The 16,723-nt window shown below is 52.0% G+C and overlaps 1 protein-coding gene across 1 annotated transcript in view; it reads left to right on the plus strand.

The window, feature by feature from the left end:
* Positions 1-900: 900 nt before the first annotated feature.
* The window catches only part of LOC137166000 (protein-arginine deiminase type-2-like), a 42,996-nt gene continuing 27,173 nt past the window's right edge, over positions 901-16,723 (plus strand). The window contains exons 1-3 of the mRNA XM_067567570.1: positions 901-1,097; positions 8,503-8,686; positions 11,333-11,405. Of these exons, the coding sequence (XP_067423671.1) occupies positions 1,006-1,097; positions 8,503-8,686; positions 11,333-11,405 (349 nt within the window). The 5' untranslated portion in view covers positions 901-1,005. The remainder of the gene's footprint in view (positions 1,098-8,502; positions 8,687-11,332; positions 11,406-16,723) is intronic.

Here is a 16,723-nt window from a genome sequence, read left to right on the forward strand (position 1 = left end):
ATATACATATAGAAATATAGTGCATGTTAAATGATTCAAGAATGGATGAATTACCATCTGGCCCCCCACATGAGAGAGATTCCGACTGCTACTTTTTTTCCTAAACAATTTTTAGCTATGACACTGTCCCTTTAACTTTAGCGGTAAAATAGTGACAGTTTGGAGACAGAGACTTCCTCAGATCATCAGACAAAAATCCCGGCTTTGTAGAACCAGTAGGCTGTAAGAGGAAGGCAAGAGTGGGTGGCTGAGATAGTGTGAAAGAACCATGGATAAAGAGGGAGATGCTAACCAGACCCAGGAGGCTTAACAGAGCACAGCCTTGAAGTGTGTTGCTTCCAGTGCCGACAGGCACTGTGTCCTGTGCAGGGTTTCTAGGTAACACTTGTGCACCAGCCATGTCTTGAACGGGATCCGGTGGCCCCGGATTTCTCCCTGGGCGGTCTGAGGCAGTGGCCGGCTGGGCCGGGAGAGTGATTGATGGGTGCACCCAGGGCTCGGTTTACAGAGCGAGCGGGTCTGAGCTTGGGACAGCTGGGGGAGCCCCTGGTCTGTGGCTTGGAGCTCTCTGGGGGCGTGCTCAGCCCCACTGTCTCCTCCCCCCCCAAGCCCCGAAGCTCATGTTCATGCCCCCCTGGAGTGGGGATGCAGCCCTCCTGCCCCGCGGGCTATGGGGAGTGGAACTGAGAGGAGCCGGTTTACACTGGGGGAAAGCTGCTGTCCAAAATTTCCCTTTCCCTGGGCTGGCCCCACCCTGGGGAGCTGTTTGCAGCCGCTGATTGACTCCCTGTGGGGCCACTAAGGGCGGAGCGGGGCGTGTCTGGGGCCAGGGGGATAATTACGCCTGGGCTCGCTGCGGCCGGGGCCGCTGCTGGCTCGGACTCACCTGGCGGCGGGCAGGGCGCGGGGCGGGCAGGGTCCCTGCACGAGCGAGCGAGCGGGTGGTGCTTGGCCGAGAGCAGGGCAGGCTCGCGGGACCGCGCCCGGCGCTGCTCAGCAGGGGCGATGCTGCGGGATCGGACCCTCCGGCTGCAGTATGGGAGCCGCATGGAGGCGGTGTGCGTGCTGGGCACCCAGATCTCCACCGACGTGTACGGGTGAGTGTCGGCACCTTGTGTCCTCCCCCCGACCCAGAGGCAGCTTTCCTGCACCCACCCACTGCTTCACCTGCACCCTTCCCCAGCTGCACCCAAGCACCTTTCCCCCACCCCTCGGTCCTCCCCACCGCTCTGCAGCCCGGCCTTATTTTTCCTTTGTCGTTGCCCCTTCTTCTGTAACCCTTTCTGCGGCTCTCCTGCACCCATCACGGCTGGAGCTATCTCCTCTGCCCCCACCCCTCCCTAGCCCTCATATATCTGCCTTGTTATCGGTTTCCCCAGCCCATCCCTTGCACCCATCTCCCTTACCTTAGCGGTCTCCTTCACTGAGTTTGCTCACTCAAACACCACTTAACCGGTGCCTGGGGGCTAGAAATCCAGCATGTGACACCTGGGGCCATAGGGGTGTCAGTCAGACACAGCCCCAGGAGTAGCTGGCGCAGGCGGCGGATTGGATCCTGCAGCCTGGATTCCTGCGCTTCTGATTTCATTGCTACGTGTGCTGGGGCAGAAGGTGGAGTGGTTGGTTTGTTGGCTCCTGAGTGGGCCCGACCCCACTCTGCCACGTCCCCGGGGCTGACTCCTGGCTTTCGGTGTTGTAAGATGCAACTCGAAAAAAAAAAAACCCAAAAAACAGGGCTCTTCTCTTGTATGTGGGAGGCCCTGGAGATGCCTCGGGGGCTGAGATCTGGGCCCGTAGGGCGGTGGCAGTGGCATCGCGTTCTTTCTTGTATAATGTAAGCAGCAAGGCATCCTAGGATCACAACCCAGTGAGCCTGGAGGAGGCAGGCGCCTGCTGGCATTCCACACCCCCCTCATCTGCACAGCGCTCCGTCCCCTTGGGTGTCGCTGGTTGGCTGTGCCTTCCCTCCCTGCTCGGCGGGATTGTTTGCAGGGAACTCAATCTCTGCTTCCCTTTCCAAGACACTGACACCAGCCACTCCTTGGCTGCATGTGGCACAAGGAAACACAGAACTTTGACCTTGGCAACGTTAACTGCACCTGTGCAAATACACGGATACAATTAAACCAGGACGGGGCCTTGAACACAAACACACTGCACTGGGCAAGGGCATACAGCAGTGGGGCAGCGTAATCCGGTGACCAACGCAAGCGACACTGGCATAACCCCCTGCCTCCTACCTCTTATTGCTAGTGCCTCACGTCTCTATGAGGGGGTTGAGTCACTGCAGCTACTTACCCTGCTGGGAATTTCCTTCATCTAGGGATGGCCTTTGTGTCCCATTGGTGGATCTCAAGGTCCTTCAAGTGTTCACTAAAACCCCCCTCCTGGCAGCTTCTAGCTCTTATCTCGTGCTTTTCATCAGTAGATCTCAAAGCACTTTACCAAGGAGTTCGATATCATTCTCCCCATTTCATGTATGGGGAAACTGAGGCACAGAGCCGTGTCCGCGCTGGCCAAATGAATCTGTGAGTGTGTTAGATTTGCAGACCTTTTGTGTGGACAGTGGAAATAGTTTAGTGTTGATGTCCTCAGTCAAAAATTGGCCCACTTCGTCCTAAAATTATCCCTCCCAAAATAACCTCGTGACCCCCAGTTGGAGAACCCCTGGTATAGCAGAATCCAGCCTGATGGCTTTCACCCCCCCTGCAGTCCGTGCAGCAGGAGCATAATCACTCCCAGGGGTTCCTCTTGCACCACTGCTGCTGGCAACTTGGCACAGAAGAGAAACTTTTTTTTTCCGTTTTTTGGCATGACGAGGCACAATGGAATCACTGCTGCTCCGTTTCTGTTCCATCTGATGTGCTGAGTCAGCGGCGGGAGAAAATCGGCTGTTTGTCAGAGGAGGGCGTTTCTATCAACAGATGTCTATTGGGATTATTACAAACACGCCGTCAAACGGGCATGATGAATTTCAGGATTTGACGGGGAGATTGGCAGTCCAAAGAAGCAATTAATACAATCAGCTGTCTAAAAATGATACTATTTGCGTTACCCTTTCTCTCTTCTCTTTTGCATCTCTATCTGCCCCTCCACTGAGTGCCAGCAGTCTGGTGCAACTGGCAGGGGTTGTGTAGTATTTGTCCATTTCATAGCCCAGGAATGTAATGGAGGTTATGACTTAAAAAAGAAAAAAACAAAAATGTGGTGGATGCTACAGCTCCCTGTAGTGATAGCCTGGGGTGGGGATTTTCTTCTAAAACCCCTGAATGTAACTATTCTTTATTTATTTGTGTGTATCACCCTGGCACCTCGGAGCCCTAGTCGGGGACCAGGGCCCCGTTACACTAGGTGCTGTACAAACACAGAACAAAAAGAGGGTCTTTGTCTGCAAGAGCGGACCATCGATGTGGAAGGCACTTGAGGACAGGTGGGTACAGACAGGCGGGTGGGGTTTCTCCAGAAAGTTCCATGGGACTAGTCCAGTGAGGAAGGAGAGCAGGATTTGGCCCAGAATGGAGAGTAAGGAGCAGACAGGTTCTTAAAAACCTGCAGGAGGTTTTTACTTGTGTGTGAGCAGAATAATCTCTGCTTTGAAAGTTTCTGAAAGGCAGCGTGCTCTCCTTCTAAGCTTGCTGGAGGTTCTGTAGCCTATTCACCTTGAACGTCCACACACCCCCTTCCTGAAGGGCATCACACGGTTCCACCCGTTCTCCCAACTCTCAGCCTGTCCTTTGGAAAGCGCGCAGGAGGGCTTTCCTGGTGAGCATTCCCGAGGGACTCTGGCCTCGTGACGACGCTGTTAAGATGATAAAAACCCATTTGTTGAGGATTTGGCACCTCTGCTGCCCTGGTATTTATAAGCCAGTAGCTAGCAGCTGGAGCCGCCTCTCCAAACTTTCACAGGGCTCAAGAAAACACTGCCCCAGGGCTTCTGTAGATGCACAATCACAGAAAGCTGGCTTTTGGTGCACATGACTGTGTGTTTGCATATAAATCACCAGGGCATAACGATCTCTCACCTACACTAGCTGTTTATGACACAGCTCAGGCACCATGTGATGTCCGTTGTCATGGCCCTGTAGTTATAATGTTAGATTGTTTGGGTGGGGATGAGAATTGTTTGGTGGTTTCTTTGGTTTTTTTAAATAGGTTTTTAAAAAAATCAGGCAAAATAGTGAAAAGGGGGAAGGGGTTAGGTAAGAGGAATGAGGGTAGGTGCAGAGTTAGTGCTGTGGTTTTTGGTGCATAGGAGTTTGGGCAAATTACACTGATTTGTTTTATGGAGACTTGGATTCTTGCTACAAGGACTGCCTTATCTGAAGAGAAGATTCAGCTTTTGGAAGCAATGAGGGGGAAGAAGGTGCTGAAGTGGGATGGAACCCTTCAAATGTTGGAAAATGCTATTTCTCCATGCAGGGTTTTCCAGCAATTTTCATTTCCTTGCTTGCACTTGCTTGTCTGGATTCTAGTCTTTGACGACCAGACACTGGTATCAACGCCTCGCACAGAAACTGAAAGCTTCTGTTTGTGCTGGTGGCACTAAACTCTGGTGTTAAAAGTGACTTGGCCTGCTTTGCACTAGACTTGGCACTAGAATTCCTACACTAATGGCTGGAATTGGGGCAAAACCCCATGGTCCACCAGGCCTAAGCTGCTAAAGAATCCTTCCCTTTGCAGTTCCACCTTTATGAGCACCTGTCCTGCTTCCTGTCCTGTTGAATTGAGCTTAACTGGCCTCTGACTCTGCCAGAGGTTCTGGAAATCTGCACCTGACTGGTCTCTGTTACAAAGACTGACTGAATTTCCCCAGGAAGTTATAAATTGAAAAGAGAGGTCCTCAAGCGGAGACCTGTCCAGCAGCAGATCTTGCTGAGAAGATCTGAAGGACTTGCTGAGGATTAATGGACAACTTCACGAGCCAGTCCCCTGCCCCTCTCCTGAATGAACCAGAAAATGTTCCTAAAAGGGCATCGTTACTCACAAGAAATGGTGTCAAGATACCTAGCCCCATCACTGGTCTATCACTCTGACCTCCTAGAGGTGTGCAGGGCATCAGCGTGTATTCTGTGGTGCTGCCCATGCCTCTTCCCTGGCCATGTCTGATCTGTTGTAAGACATTAAAAGGGGGCAGAGGAGGGTCAATGTCATTGAGGAGACAAACTCGCATCACCCTTTGCTCTGCTGCAATGCAGGGGCTGAATGTATCTGAAAGCCGAGAGGCTCCAGTTACTAGGCAGGAGCCGCAGGATTAATTGCTTTGGTAACTTTGAGTTTCCGGTTACTTGATGCACCTTCGTGGGCTGGTTCTCGGATTATTAAGCAGGCGAGAGGTTACAACACGACCGGTTCTGCTGTGAGGTCAAGTGTCTGTTCTCCTGCGTGGTGCCATAGCAACGGGCCATGTGCTCTGGAGCAAAATCTCATCAGCACGTCCCACTAGGTTGGCTTTATTAACATAACTGTCTCTGCGTTTCTGTTCCAAGCTAGTTTTTGGAACGTGCCCATGATAACTGCGCCTAGAGGACTTTAAAACGAGGAAACTGCAGGGTGCCAAAGGGGGAAGCCCTGAGAAGGGAGTAACTAGAGAGGCTCCTGGAACAGCAGGAGGATCCCACATGCCAGAAACCACCCCATCTCTGCAAAGAGTCCAGTGAACCCCAGGGGTAACCCCTCGATGGGGTGGGCTGACATGGCTACCCAGCTAGAAGGACTCCAACAGAGCTACTACCCCGGTGCACCTGAAGTAGGGTGGTGCCTCGGACTTTTTTGGCCTTTTCTTGAGCCCCTCCATATGTTGCTGTGAACTTTTGCTTTTCCCCCACACCGAAGCAGATCCACCAGCGCAGGGCCACTACCAGCACTAGCCCATAGGAGTGGGGACTGGGCGTGGCAAGGGGCCCCAGCCCAGCTATGGAATTCCCCAGGCAGATCCTTTTTCCAGGGCTCCAGGATGCTAGCACAATGCAAACAGTAAATAGTAGTGCATCACAGGATGAAAATGAAAGGGAAAACCTGGGGAAAAATGGTGTCCTCTGATGTACCTGGAACAGGTCTGTGATAATGACAAGTCTTTGTGAAAGAGAAAGAGAGCAGGGCGGTGCAATTGTTAGAGCGTCAGCCAGGGACTTCTGCTACAGACTTCCGGTGTCACCATGGGCGCCAAGGCCTTGTCTACACTGGCACTTTAGGTTGGCAAAACTTTTGTCGCTCAGGGGTGTGAAAACAACACCCCCCTGAGCGACGTAAGTTTTGCCAGCATAAGTGCTTGTGTGGACACCGCTGTGTCTGCGGGAGAGCTCTCTGCTGTCAACATAATACAGCTGCACACGCACGCTTACAGTGGTGCAGCTATATCAGGAAAGCTCTGCCGCTGTACGTTTTCAGTGTAGACTAGCCCTGCGTCTCTGTGTGTGTCTGTTTCCTGTCTGTAAAATGGGTAGAAGAGCCCAGCCCTGCTCAACAGGGGTGGCGGGAGGAGAAATATGTTCAGCCAGCCCGGAGTCTAAGCAGTTTATTGTTGTTGACGTAGGTTTTCTGTGTCACATTTTTGTTCTGAATGAATCGTAACGTACTTTGCTTCCTGCGAGCTGGCTGGTCATTGACTAGCCTTGTCATTGCCCTGAGAGAGCAGGCCGGCAGGTGCTGCACTGAAGTCAGATCAGCTGAGGTGATCACGTTTTGGGGTCCTGCAGCCGAAGGCCCGAGTCTGAGGGAGAGGATCATGGGATTCCACCCCAAGAACAGTGGTGGCTGGAGGCCAGAGACCTAAACGGGCTGCCCTCCAGGGCCCTGTGTGTGTCAGAGGTGCAGTTACCTCAGGAAGTGTGACCCTCTAATACTACAGTAACGGGGGCCAGATGGAGTCTGTCTGCCCTGCACACTAAGTTCAGGCTCTGACTCAGGTTTGAGTCCAATCCCCCCCGTCCGTCCACACACAAATCAGTCTCACTCAGGACCTGGCTCTGCGGACAGAGGAGAGTGGGTCAGAGCCCAAGTCCCACTGTGACTCGGGTCCAAGCCCTGCCATTTTGTAGTGTGGACACAGCTCAAACCACAGACCCGAGCCAGCAGGGCTGCGTGATGCAGTGTGGAGGCATGAGTGTGGCTGAGAGACCTGGGTCCAGCAATTGTAAGCCCAGGTCTACAATCCAGTGTGGATGCTCCAGTGCAGGCTTGGAAATGAGTCCACAAGCCCCAGGTTTACAATGTCGTTCTCATGTACCCACACGTACTTCGGGTATCTAGACACCCTGTCTTAATGCAAACTCATGGGAATGATAAATATGAAACTATGCGTAAGTAAAGGTAGGATATTTTTCCATGGATTGTGGCACCACATCCAGCAACCCCCTGATGTTATGGAACACCTCCTGCTGAGGGAAGATCAGTCCCCTCTACCCCAGTGCGAACATGCTACGTTTGATCTTGTATTTATTCGGCCAAAAGGCAACTGACTCTGTCTCTGCCGGTATCGCCCTGCCATGAGCGTGTTGCCCTTGGGTTATTTTAGCCATGGGAAGGGTGATGCAGCTATGCGGGGCATGTGAAGAGTTCCTGCGTGTCAGAATTCACCGGCATAAGCTGGGTTGACAAATGTGTCTGCTGCCCAGCAGAGGGGGCTCGACTTGGGATGGTCTGGGGCCATGGTTCCCAGGCTTTTTGGCTCGAGGACCACAAATATCATCTTTAGAACCCTGAAGGGCCACCAGTCGATCAACTCACACAAAACGTATTGACGGATACACCCTTTGAAATCAGTGGGAGTTAGGCATCGAGCTACCTTTACAAATCTGGCTCTAAGAGGTTAAGTGGCTTCTTCAAGTTCACACAGCCAGTGGCACGGTGGGGAATAGGAGATAGGGCTCTGACTCCTAGCCCCTTACTCCAGCCGCTTGGGCCCGCTGCTCCCATCACGTGCACAATGGAAGGCAATCACAGTATACTCTTTTCTTACTGGATGGGTAACGAGTTGCGGGTTAATTTAGCTACAAAGAAAGGCATCCTGCTTCCCCAGAGCTGTGGGCAGCGAGGGAAGTGAAGGGACGTGCCATGCTGGCGTGGCCAGACGTGGATTGTGCTGGTCAATATTTTCAAACTTGGATGCCTAAAACTGGGCTGCTAAATCTTTGGTGCCTTAGTGAGTGGCCTGATCTTTGGTGGTGCTGAGCGGTGGCTGCTCTGTTGACTTCAATGTAAGCTCAGGAGTGCTCAGCGCCTCTTTAGGAACCCTGTTTTTAGGTGCCTGCATATGGATTTAAGTGCTTAGCTATAGGCACCTGCCAGCTCTGTGATGGGCGCAGCGGGTGCTCTGCCTCTCTGAAAATCAGGTCGTTAAGTAGGAAAATGCTGCCCTGGATGCACCTCTGCAGTGATCACTGAGCCATATTTCCCTCTTGCCAAAGGTAAGGGGTCAGCCCTGCTGGATAAGGGCTAGTGAGGTATCTCCGATTCTTCTCCCCATAGCCCTCCGACTGATCCCCTTCCCGTTCTCTGTTGCAGAGCGGCTCCTGCAGGTGCCGTGTCGTTCAGCGTGAAGCACACGCCCGGGGTTCAGGTCGAAGTCATTGCAGATGACCAACCACAGGTGGCCCCCGCAAATGGAGGGAAGCAGTGGCCTCTCGATCAGGGGACAATCCTGAAACTCAGCATGAACAAAGCCAGCACCGAGGCCAACGACAACAAGGTAAAGGGAGGGCCAGGCGTGTGTCCCGGGCACTCCCTTGGCTCGAGACAGGAGCTGGGATGAGACCTGGTTAGGGACACTTGCACATCTTGCCATGGGTGAGCTAGGATTAAGAGGAAACAGATCTTCATGGGTAGGTACAGGCTGGTGTTAATTCTCGCTCCTTGCTGTGCCGGCCATAGCAAAGTCTGTCACATCCTCTCCCGCTGATAGAGGGGGCAATGGATGGTCCTGCGGGGGCAAGGAGATGCAGCAGCATGCACTCACCATGCTCTTCACTCAGGTCACTGGTGGTGCAGAGTCCAGCATGAAAAACTGGCGGAGCCGGGCGTTCCTGAGACTCTGCACAGTTGGTTGGCATTCTAGGAGCTGACAAGCCTTGGATGGCTGCAGTCTCATTAGGAATTGGGGCCGTTCTCTCGTTTAAAGTGGTTTCACTCACCCAATGAGGAAGCAGTTAAAGTATCTTGTGACTGAGGCAGGAGATAGTTGCACACCAGGAATGGTAAGGATGGTAAGTTTTGGCTCTCCTGGCTCCACCCACCAGTCGGGGGAGAGTGGTTCCTCCCCATCAGTCTTGGAGGGGGTCACGCCCCCTCACTACACTATCCCAGTGAGCCCAGCAAAGTAGCCTCCAGGATACGACAGCAAACCCGTTCCTAAACTCACCCTTCCACCACAGCCTCCTCTCGCGTACACACCTTGGTGCTGTTTATTGGGGGAAGTTGCTATTGCCAAAGTCCTTCCTCCATAGCCTCTGACTGCTCCCGTCCCCTTCAGTCCATCTGTTACTTAATTCTTTAACAATCGACCCCCACCCCACTTCCTCGTCAGGAAAAGGACCGACGAGACCTTGCTTAGTGCAAACCCTTTCTGTCTCCCTGCTGGTCTGTGTCTGTCTGGGTCACTTTCAGGCTTGGATCCACCTTCCCCCAGCTCTAAAAACAGTGCTTCCCACAGGCCGGCTAAGTCATGAAACTGAGCAGATCACTGGCCTTTGCCGAGGTACCTCTTGATTCACGTACAGGTCAGGAAGCTGTTCCTAGCCTGCTCCCCAGTCCCGTTCCTCATGCACACAGACTTCACGCTTTGTGGCCGCTTGGCTTCTCTCAGCAAGAAGCAGCCCTGTTGCAGGGAGCATTTGGTTTCCTTCCTCGTCCCCTTGCTCCCTGGGGTAGTGGAGAACGCCTGCAAGGGCTTTATTTTGCTGAATAGCTTAAACCTTCTCTCTCAACATGGGTCTCTCGTTTGGCAACAAGACACTAAGCCGCGGCTGCTGCCACATACCAGGCAGGCAGCTGGCTCCAAGCGAGCTGGGTTTCTTCTCGAGGGGCTATGCGTCAGATCGCTGAAGTCCCACGACCAAGTCTGGTGCCTGATCCCTGACGAGAGCAAGCAAGAGCTCCAGGGAGAAGCAGCGCTCTGGGCGAGGGGACAGGCTGTCTTCGCTCTGCAGGCTTGGCTTCCGATCCCGTTCGGTTCAGAAGTGAATATGGGTTTGACGGGGTGACTAATCCCTTCTTGAGTGCGTGTCCATATCCCTGCTTCGGAGCACTCGTGCTTGGAAGAGCACGGATGCCACGGGTCAGGACTGCGGCATTTATCCTTGTCTGAGAGCCGGCACAACAGAGCGGAAATCACGGTGTGCTGCATCGCCTGTCCGCTGATCACTGCACGCCCAGCAGAGCACAGAGACCGCGTACCCAGCTCCACACCCAACCTCTGCAGCCATCCTGGTGCAGGGGCAATGCCAGAGGAGACAAGTGGGTGCCACCAGTATGTTCCTGAGTACTCGCTATTCCCCAGCAGCACAAGGCCCCGTAACAGGCTGTTGCAGCTAGGGCCCAGTTTAGAGCAGCCTTCAGAACTTCTCTAACCCACACTGGAGATTGATCTGGCTGCCCCAAGATGGGGGACACTCCCACAGCGACATCCCCACCCTCACGGCTGGGCTGGGCTGTGCAGTGGCACCGGGGTGTCCTTCCGCTCTCCCCAATTTGTGCCTCAAACCTCCAAACAGATGGATATCATTCAGACACATGGTGCCCTGGGGACAAATCTTCCCCATAGCCCTCCGCCAGGCACAATGTCCATAGAGGCCATGGAACGGAGTCAGGGCTGCAGAATGCAGCTGTGGGTGAGCTGGAGATGCATTTAACCCGAACCAGTGCAGTGTGTTATCTTCAGGGGTAAAGCTCTCTTGGGACAGTTCCCGTTAGGCAGTTGGGGAGCCGTGCGTGATGGCAGGATGCAAGTGCTTGGGTTGCTAGGATGTCCCAGGCATAGGGGTGGCCTGGGAGAAGCATTGAGTTGAGCGGGAGAAGGATCCCAAACTAGGACTGGAGTGGGAAGAGGTGAGACCACAGGGGAGGAGGAGCCGCTTGAATTAGACACCGAGGCAGCAGCAGTTTGGATGGATTAGAAGGGAGCAAAATTGGCTGGAGAGAAGCAGGGGCAGCAGCCCCGGGCAGGGACAGAACCAAGCCACAGGCAGGGACAGGCGCTCTAGCCCTGGGGCGGAAAAGTGCCCTGGGAGAGCTGCACAAAGGATGTAGCACTGTGTCGCGCTCCAGCGACTGGGTGCAAATTGCCATGCCCTGTGCTGCCCGCTCCTCTCCCTCACTCGCCCGTGTTGTGTGTTTCCAGGTAACGGTTATCTATTATGGCGACGATGGAGGGCCTCCCATAGACCAAGCTGGCGTCTTCCTGACGGGCATTGGTAAGTGCAAGTGCTTTGGTGGCAGATCAAAGCCTATAATCTTGTATCTCGTCAGTGTTACAATTTAATAGAGCTTCTGTGAGGTGCTTACAGGAATCCGCTTAGACCTGGGAACCTTGGGCTGAAATAAACCGCTTGTCCAGCTTTGGGCAGGAACCGGCAAAGCCAAAGCAAATCTAGCAATGCTGAAAAAATCCTTCCCCCTTGTAGCTAAAGCGATGGCTGTATGCGTCACCTGCAAGGAGTTCCCATGCTGATCTGGACATGAGTCACAGTGCAGCAGCTTCTGGCTTCTTCAGGCTGCTGGGCTCAGCAAACCAGCCGGGTGCCCAGTCTGTGCGCTGAGGAGGAACCATGTGGCCTGGTGGCTGAGGCACAGCCATGGGAGCCCGGAGCCCTTAGTTCTATCCCCACCTTTGCCACTGGGTTGTCTTCTAGCATGTGGCTTCTGGCAGCACAAACCAGGAATTAGATGTTGGGTATGTGACGTAGCCACCCTGTCACAGCAGCAGCGTCCGGCGACATCATGCCTGTCCACCCCTCATCGAGATGAAAACGAGCGCAGTCCGCTCTTTGTTCTTGCGCTCGAACAGGGCGCTGAAGAAGCCCCAACGATAAACCTGTAAGTCACTGCCCGTGATCTCAACGCATCCTGTTGTAACGAAGAAGGATGCTTTGGTTCACATGGCTGGTCTGAGGGGCATGTGGGAGCTGCTCCAGGGAGACCAGGCAACGCAGATCTGAGTGGGTTGATCTGCCAGGCAATGCACCACTGATCCAAAATATAATCCTGCGTTACCTGTGGCCGCTGTTCCTTAGAACGCTTGTGGCTGATGTACTGTCTGAGAGACATGGCTATTTCAGAAATGGGGCATCTCAATTTTAGCCGCTGTTTTTGATGTGTCTTTGAGATGAAATTGTGAAGTGAGTGGTCTTGATAGTCAGCTGCAGGCAGTAATGTGGCCAGGGCCCATTGTGAATTTTGCTCTGACCTCCTGCTGGGTCACTGCATGGCACCTGCCTTTCCAGTCAACAAAGCATCTGAGATGGAAAATTCTTAGCAACAGAGGCACTTACATTGGTGCATTTTTCCTCCACCCCTCTAGTTTTGTCTGAGAAATATACAAAGGCTCACATGACCCACAGATACAGATGTGGAGACAATTACTGCTGGTGTTGGTCTTAGCAAGGGCAGGAAGAGATTTAAAACTCTAGCCCATTTAAATCTATATTTGCCCATATTTGCTGTTCTTGGTATTTTTATCTTTGTCTGAAGCTGAATCTTATACCGGGGTTTGTCTCTGCATTGATACATAGTCATTCTCCATGCTGGGAGCTGTCTGGACATTGGGAAGCCCTGAAGTACTGTGCAAATGCTTTGCTTACCTGTCTGCTACTAACTGGAGACAGGTTAAATCTGTAGAATTTCAGTCAGATTTCCAAAATCCTGAAGTGCATTGGGATGGCAAGGGACTTTGCTCATCTTGTTATAGAGGTAAGGGATACAGATATGGATCCAGGTTTGGATCATAGAATCATAGCACCATAGGGTTATCAGAAAGGTACAAGGGTGAGGAGGAGTGTGATCTGTCGCACCAATGTAATTCCGTTTGACACCATTGTAGCTGCAGTTGATTTGCTCCTGATTTACACCTGCAAAATGCAAATCCGAACCTAGCCCACAGCATCTGGTTTGTGCAGCGCTCATACTGAGGAAACATTGTGTGTGGTTTGTCTTCATCTTCAGCTGAGGCTCTGCTGCTTTTGGCGCTAGGCCTGTAAGCTCTTTTTCTCTTGTAAAATTAATTCGAAAGTAACCACAGCTGCCCAAGTTGTTTCTACTGTCGCCTTAGCAGCAAAACAGCTTACGCGGCGACAGAATTGTTTCACATGATGTCTCGAAATGTCTGGAAACCTGATATACTGGAGCCTTCTCTCTGATACCATGCAGCAACGGGAAAATGACTTCATCAAAGCATGTGTGCAGAAGGGGACTGGTGGAGAAGAAGTGATTTTGGATGGAGGGGCAGAGGGCAAACTGAAGGGGTGTGGGAGGCACTGCGGCCTTCATGAAGAAATTTGGAGCTGTCACTCCATAGGAGCAGAATATTATGATTAGCCCAAATCCATTTGCCTATATAGAAAAAAAATGCATTGAATACTTCTGCTAATACAGAATAAAACCTAGAGGCAATTATTACCGTGATCGATTTGACTCCAAAAACTAATGCAACATACAGGGAAAGTGGCTAACATTCATGATCTGCAGTTTGATCTGCTAACAGATATGGGCTCTGGTATTTGTAATGGGGTAGCGCTTACAAGGCCCAGTCAGGATCAGGTCCTATTGCTGTTTGTTTGGGATGAGAAAGGAGAGGGAGGGAGAACGTTGCATCATGAGGACAACAACCTTCCCAAAAGCCTCTGCAGATAGTTGCACTGTGGGATATCTACCCCCGGTGCATTGCTCTGATTGTCGACCCCAGCGCGGCTAGGGGGACACAATCCCCCAACGCAATGAGCATGGTGTGATCGTGCTCCTGCAACTTCTAGAACTTGGCGGATGAAAGTCAATTGAAAATAAATCTACTTCACTCTGCCGTGTAGACGTACCCTCAGTGAGAGTCTTTCTATCCATGGGGACCAGATTCATGAGTTTTAATGTTTCAGGTGGTGGTTGGGAAGCTGTTTTAGGAATGCCTTGCAAAGATTCCATATTGGGTGGGGGTAAAAGTGTCTTTTCGGGTTTGTGGCGGGATCCTAGGACTCCATGTCAGTGATTTTTTTCACTGTGCAGCACTATGCATGACCAGGACATGGAGGAGGGGAGGTGATAGTGCCATATAATGTCACCAATATTTTCTGTAGAGTATCCTACCGTGCCTCCATTTCTGTGACGGGCCATGTGCCTGCGTGGTGCTATGTGAGTGAAAAAGGATAGTCGTGTTAGCGGGGATTGCTGGTTTCCAACCCCGATAGTTTGATAAAGCCTCTGCGTGTGAACCTTAATTGTGCCTCATGCGTTTCTTTATTGGATTTTATATTAATTATTAAACATGAACACAGCTGTGTGCGCACACATCCCTAGCTGAAAACAAGAATGTCGGCATGGGAAATAATTGGCCCTGAGACAAGCGCTGGGTTTAACCGAACGTGTGTCTGTTAGAACTCTGAACACCCGGCGGGCGGTTTCGAGAAGTTTCACTTCTCTGTTGGGGTCAACACCACATGCCTTTAAATATTTTCTCCCGGCTTCAGTTTCTGTGCACATTGGAGGAGTAATGCCTCCCTCCTGCCCCAGCTGGTTTGGTTTAGGGCCAGCACTGTACAGTATGAAGCAAGAGATCTGGGTTCTCCAGCACAAGCCCCTGAAGGAGACCGCACTTTGGAAACTGGAAGCTGCACCTCTGGACCAAAATCTCACCTCTCCTTGTTCTGTCTGTCCAGGCCTTTGTACCTCTTGCCTTGTAGCTGAGTGCTTCTGCTGTGCCGAAAGCGGAGTGAAATCTTTTGGGCAAATAGTAAATAGGGTCAAAAAATGCATCTTTCAAGGCCCTAAAACAGTTCATAAATGGGGTCAAATTTGGAAATAGTTCTGGCCCAAAACCCCAGCCCTGTATTTTCCTTTCAGACATGTCAACGTTTCCCAGTGTAAGCAGGAAAGTTTGTCTCTCTCACCAACAGAAGTTGGTCCAATAAAAGATATTCCCTCACCCGCCTGGTCTCTCTAATACCCTGGGACCAACCCGACCACCCCACCACTGCCTGCAGCGTTTCATTTCGACATTTCCAAAATGAACCATTTTGCTATTTTATTGTTAAAATATCCCTTCAAAAGGCCATTTGAAACATTTCATTCAGCGTGCACAAAATGTTTCAGTTTTCTCCTTCAGGAAGGAAGAACAGGAAAAAAACCCTTTCCGCTTTGAAACTAGCTGAACTTTTTCTTTCCCCCTGGCTTTTTTCAGTTTGGCCACCAACTTGAGAAATCAGTTATTCGCTCAGCTGTCACTGTGGCACCTGCAGGCTCACTAGCAACAGGGGAGAACTGTAGCAATCCAAGGCACACGTGCAGCGTGGAGGAGTGAAATCATTTTGCGGGAGGGGGCGGAAGAAAGGATGAGACAACTGAAGCCCTTCCTACCTCAGCTAGCTCCCACGCTTATTAACTGCACTTCACAGAGCTTGCATAAAAGGTGCTACAAAGGCTGGGCACGTTACAAAGATGAGTATCAGTCTCATTTTACAGATGGGGAAACTGAGGCACGGAAGGGGCGGTAGCTTACCCCAGGTCACACAGCAGAATGCGGGCGCCCTGACACCCACTCCCCTGCTGTAGCCACTGAACCGTGCACGCGCCTCAATCTGGGAGTGGAACGCAGGAGTCCTGGCTCCTTATCCCATGCTCTGTTGGAGCAGGCCTTCCGGAAATGATTACAGCCTAGACCGAATCTGGCTACTGGGCAGCACCCGAGGGAGAGCTCCGGGAGAACCAGGACTGAAAGGTGATGAGGGGGAGAGAAGAGCCAATTGCTCCCTAGTCTCTTGTGCTTCGCTCAAGTTCCCTGTGCCTGGTGAACACAATCCTTGTGACATTTCCCATTAATCTGCCTAACCCCCTGGCAGAGCACGTGACCGCGCTGGTGTTATTTTTGTTCACTGAGCTGTGGGTTCCTTTTGAAAATCTGCCGTTCAGCAGGGCAGCCACAAAGGAGGAGGCCTGCATCGGGCTCCAGTGAGGGATGTTCCCAGCTGCAGTTTGCAGGGGGCAGTATGGCCTAGGGGATAGAACACTGGACTGGGAGTCCGGAGAACTGGATTCTATCCCCCAGCTCTTCCATTAAACTGCTGGGTGACCGTGGGCAGGTCACTTCTCCTCTCTGTGCCTCAGTCTCCTCATCTGTAAAAGGGGGATAATGATATTGACCTACTTTCTAAAGTGCTTTGAGCTCTACAGATGGAAAGTGCTACGGAAGAGCTATCCGCGATGATTAGGGGACGACAGCTGGGCTTGTTCTCTAGGCACAGACATGGGAGTCAGGAGCTGGGATGGTATTCCAGCATGACCTTGGGCAAGGCAATTTACCTCTCTGTGCCTCGGTTTCCCCATTTGGCCAATAAGCATAGTAATACCCATCTCACAAGGGGGGCAGTGAAGCTAATTTCATTATGAAGCCCTCTGAGATCTTCAGATGAATAGAGCAAGAGAAATGTAAAGCATCATTAAGATCTGTGTGATTCCAGGGCCCCTGCATCATACACACATCCCTGCCCTCCAGCCCTGCCAGTCCCAGCAAATCACTGTCCTCCAGCCACAG

Source organism: Emydura macquarii, unplaced genomic scaffold, assembly GCF_026122565.2.
Source record: "Emydura macquarii macquarii isolate MOO-44397 ecotype Brisbane River unplaced genomic scaffold, CSIRO-AGI_Emac_v2 contig_2768, whole genome shotgun sequence".
NCBI lineage: Eukaryota > Metazoa > Chordata > Testudines > Chelidae > Emydura > Emydura macquarii.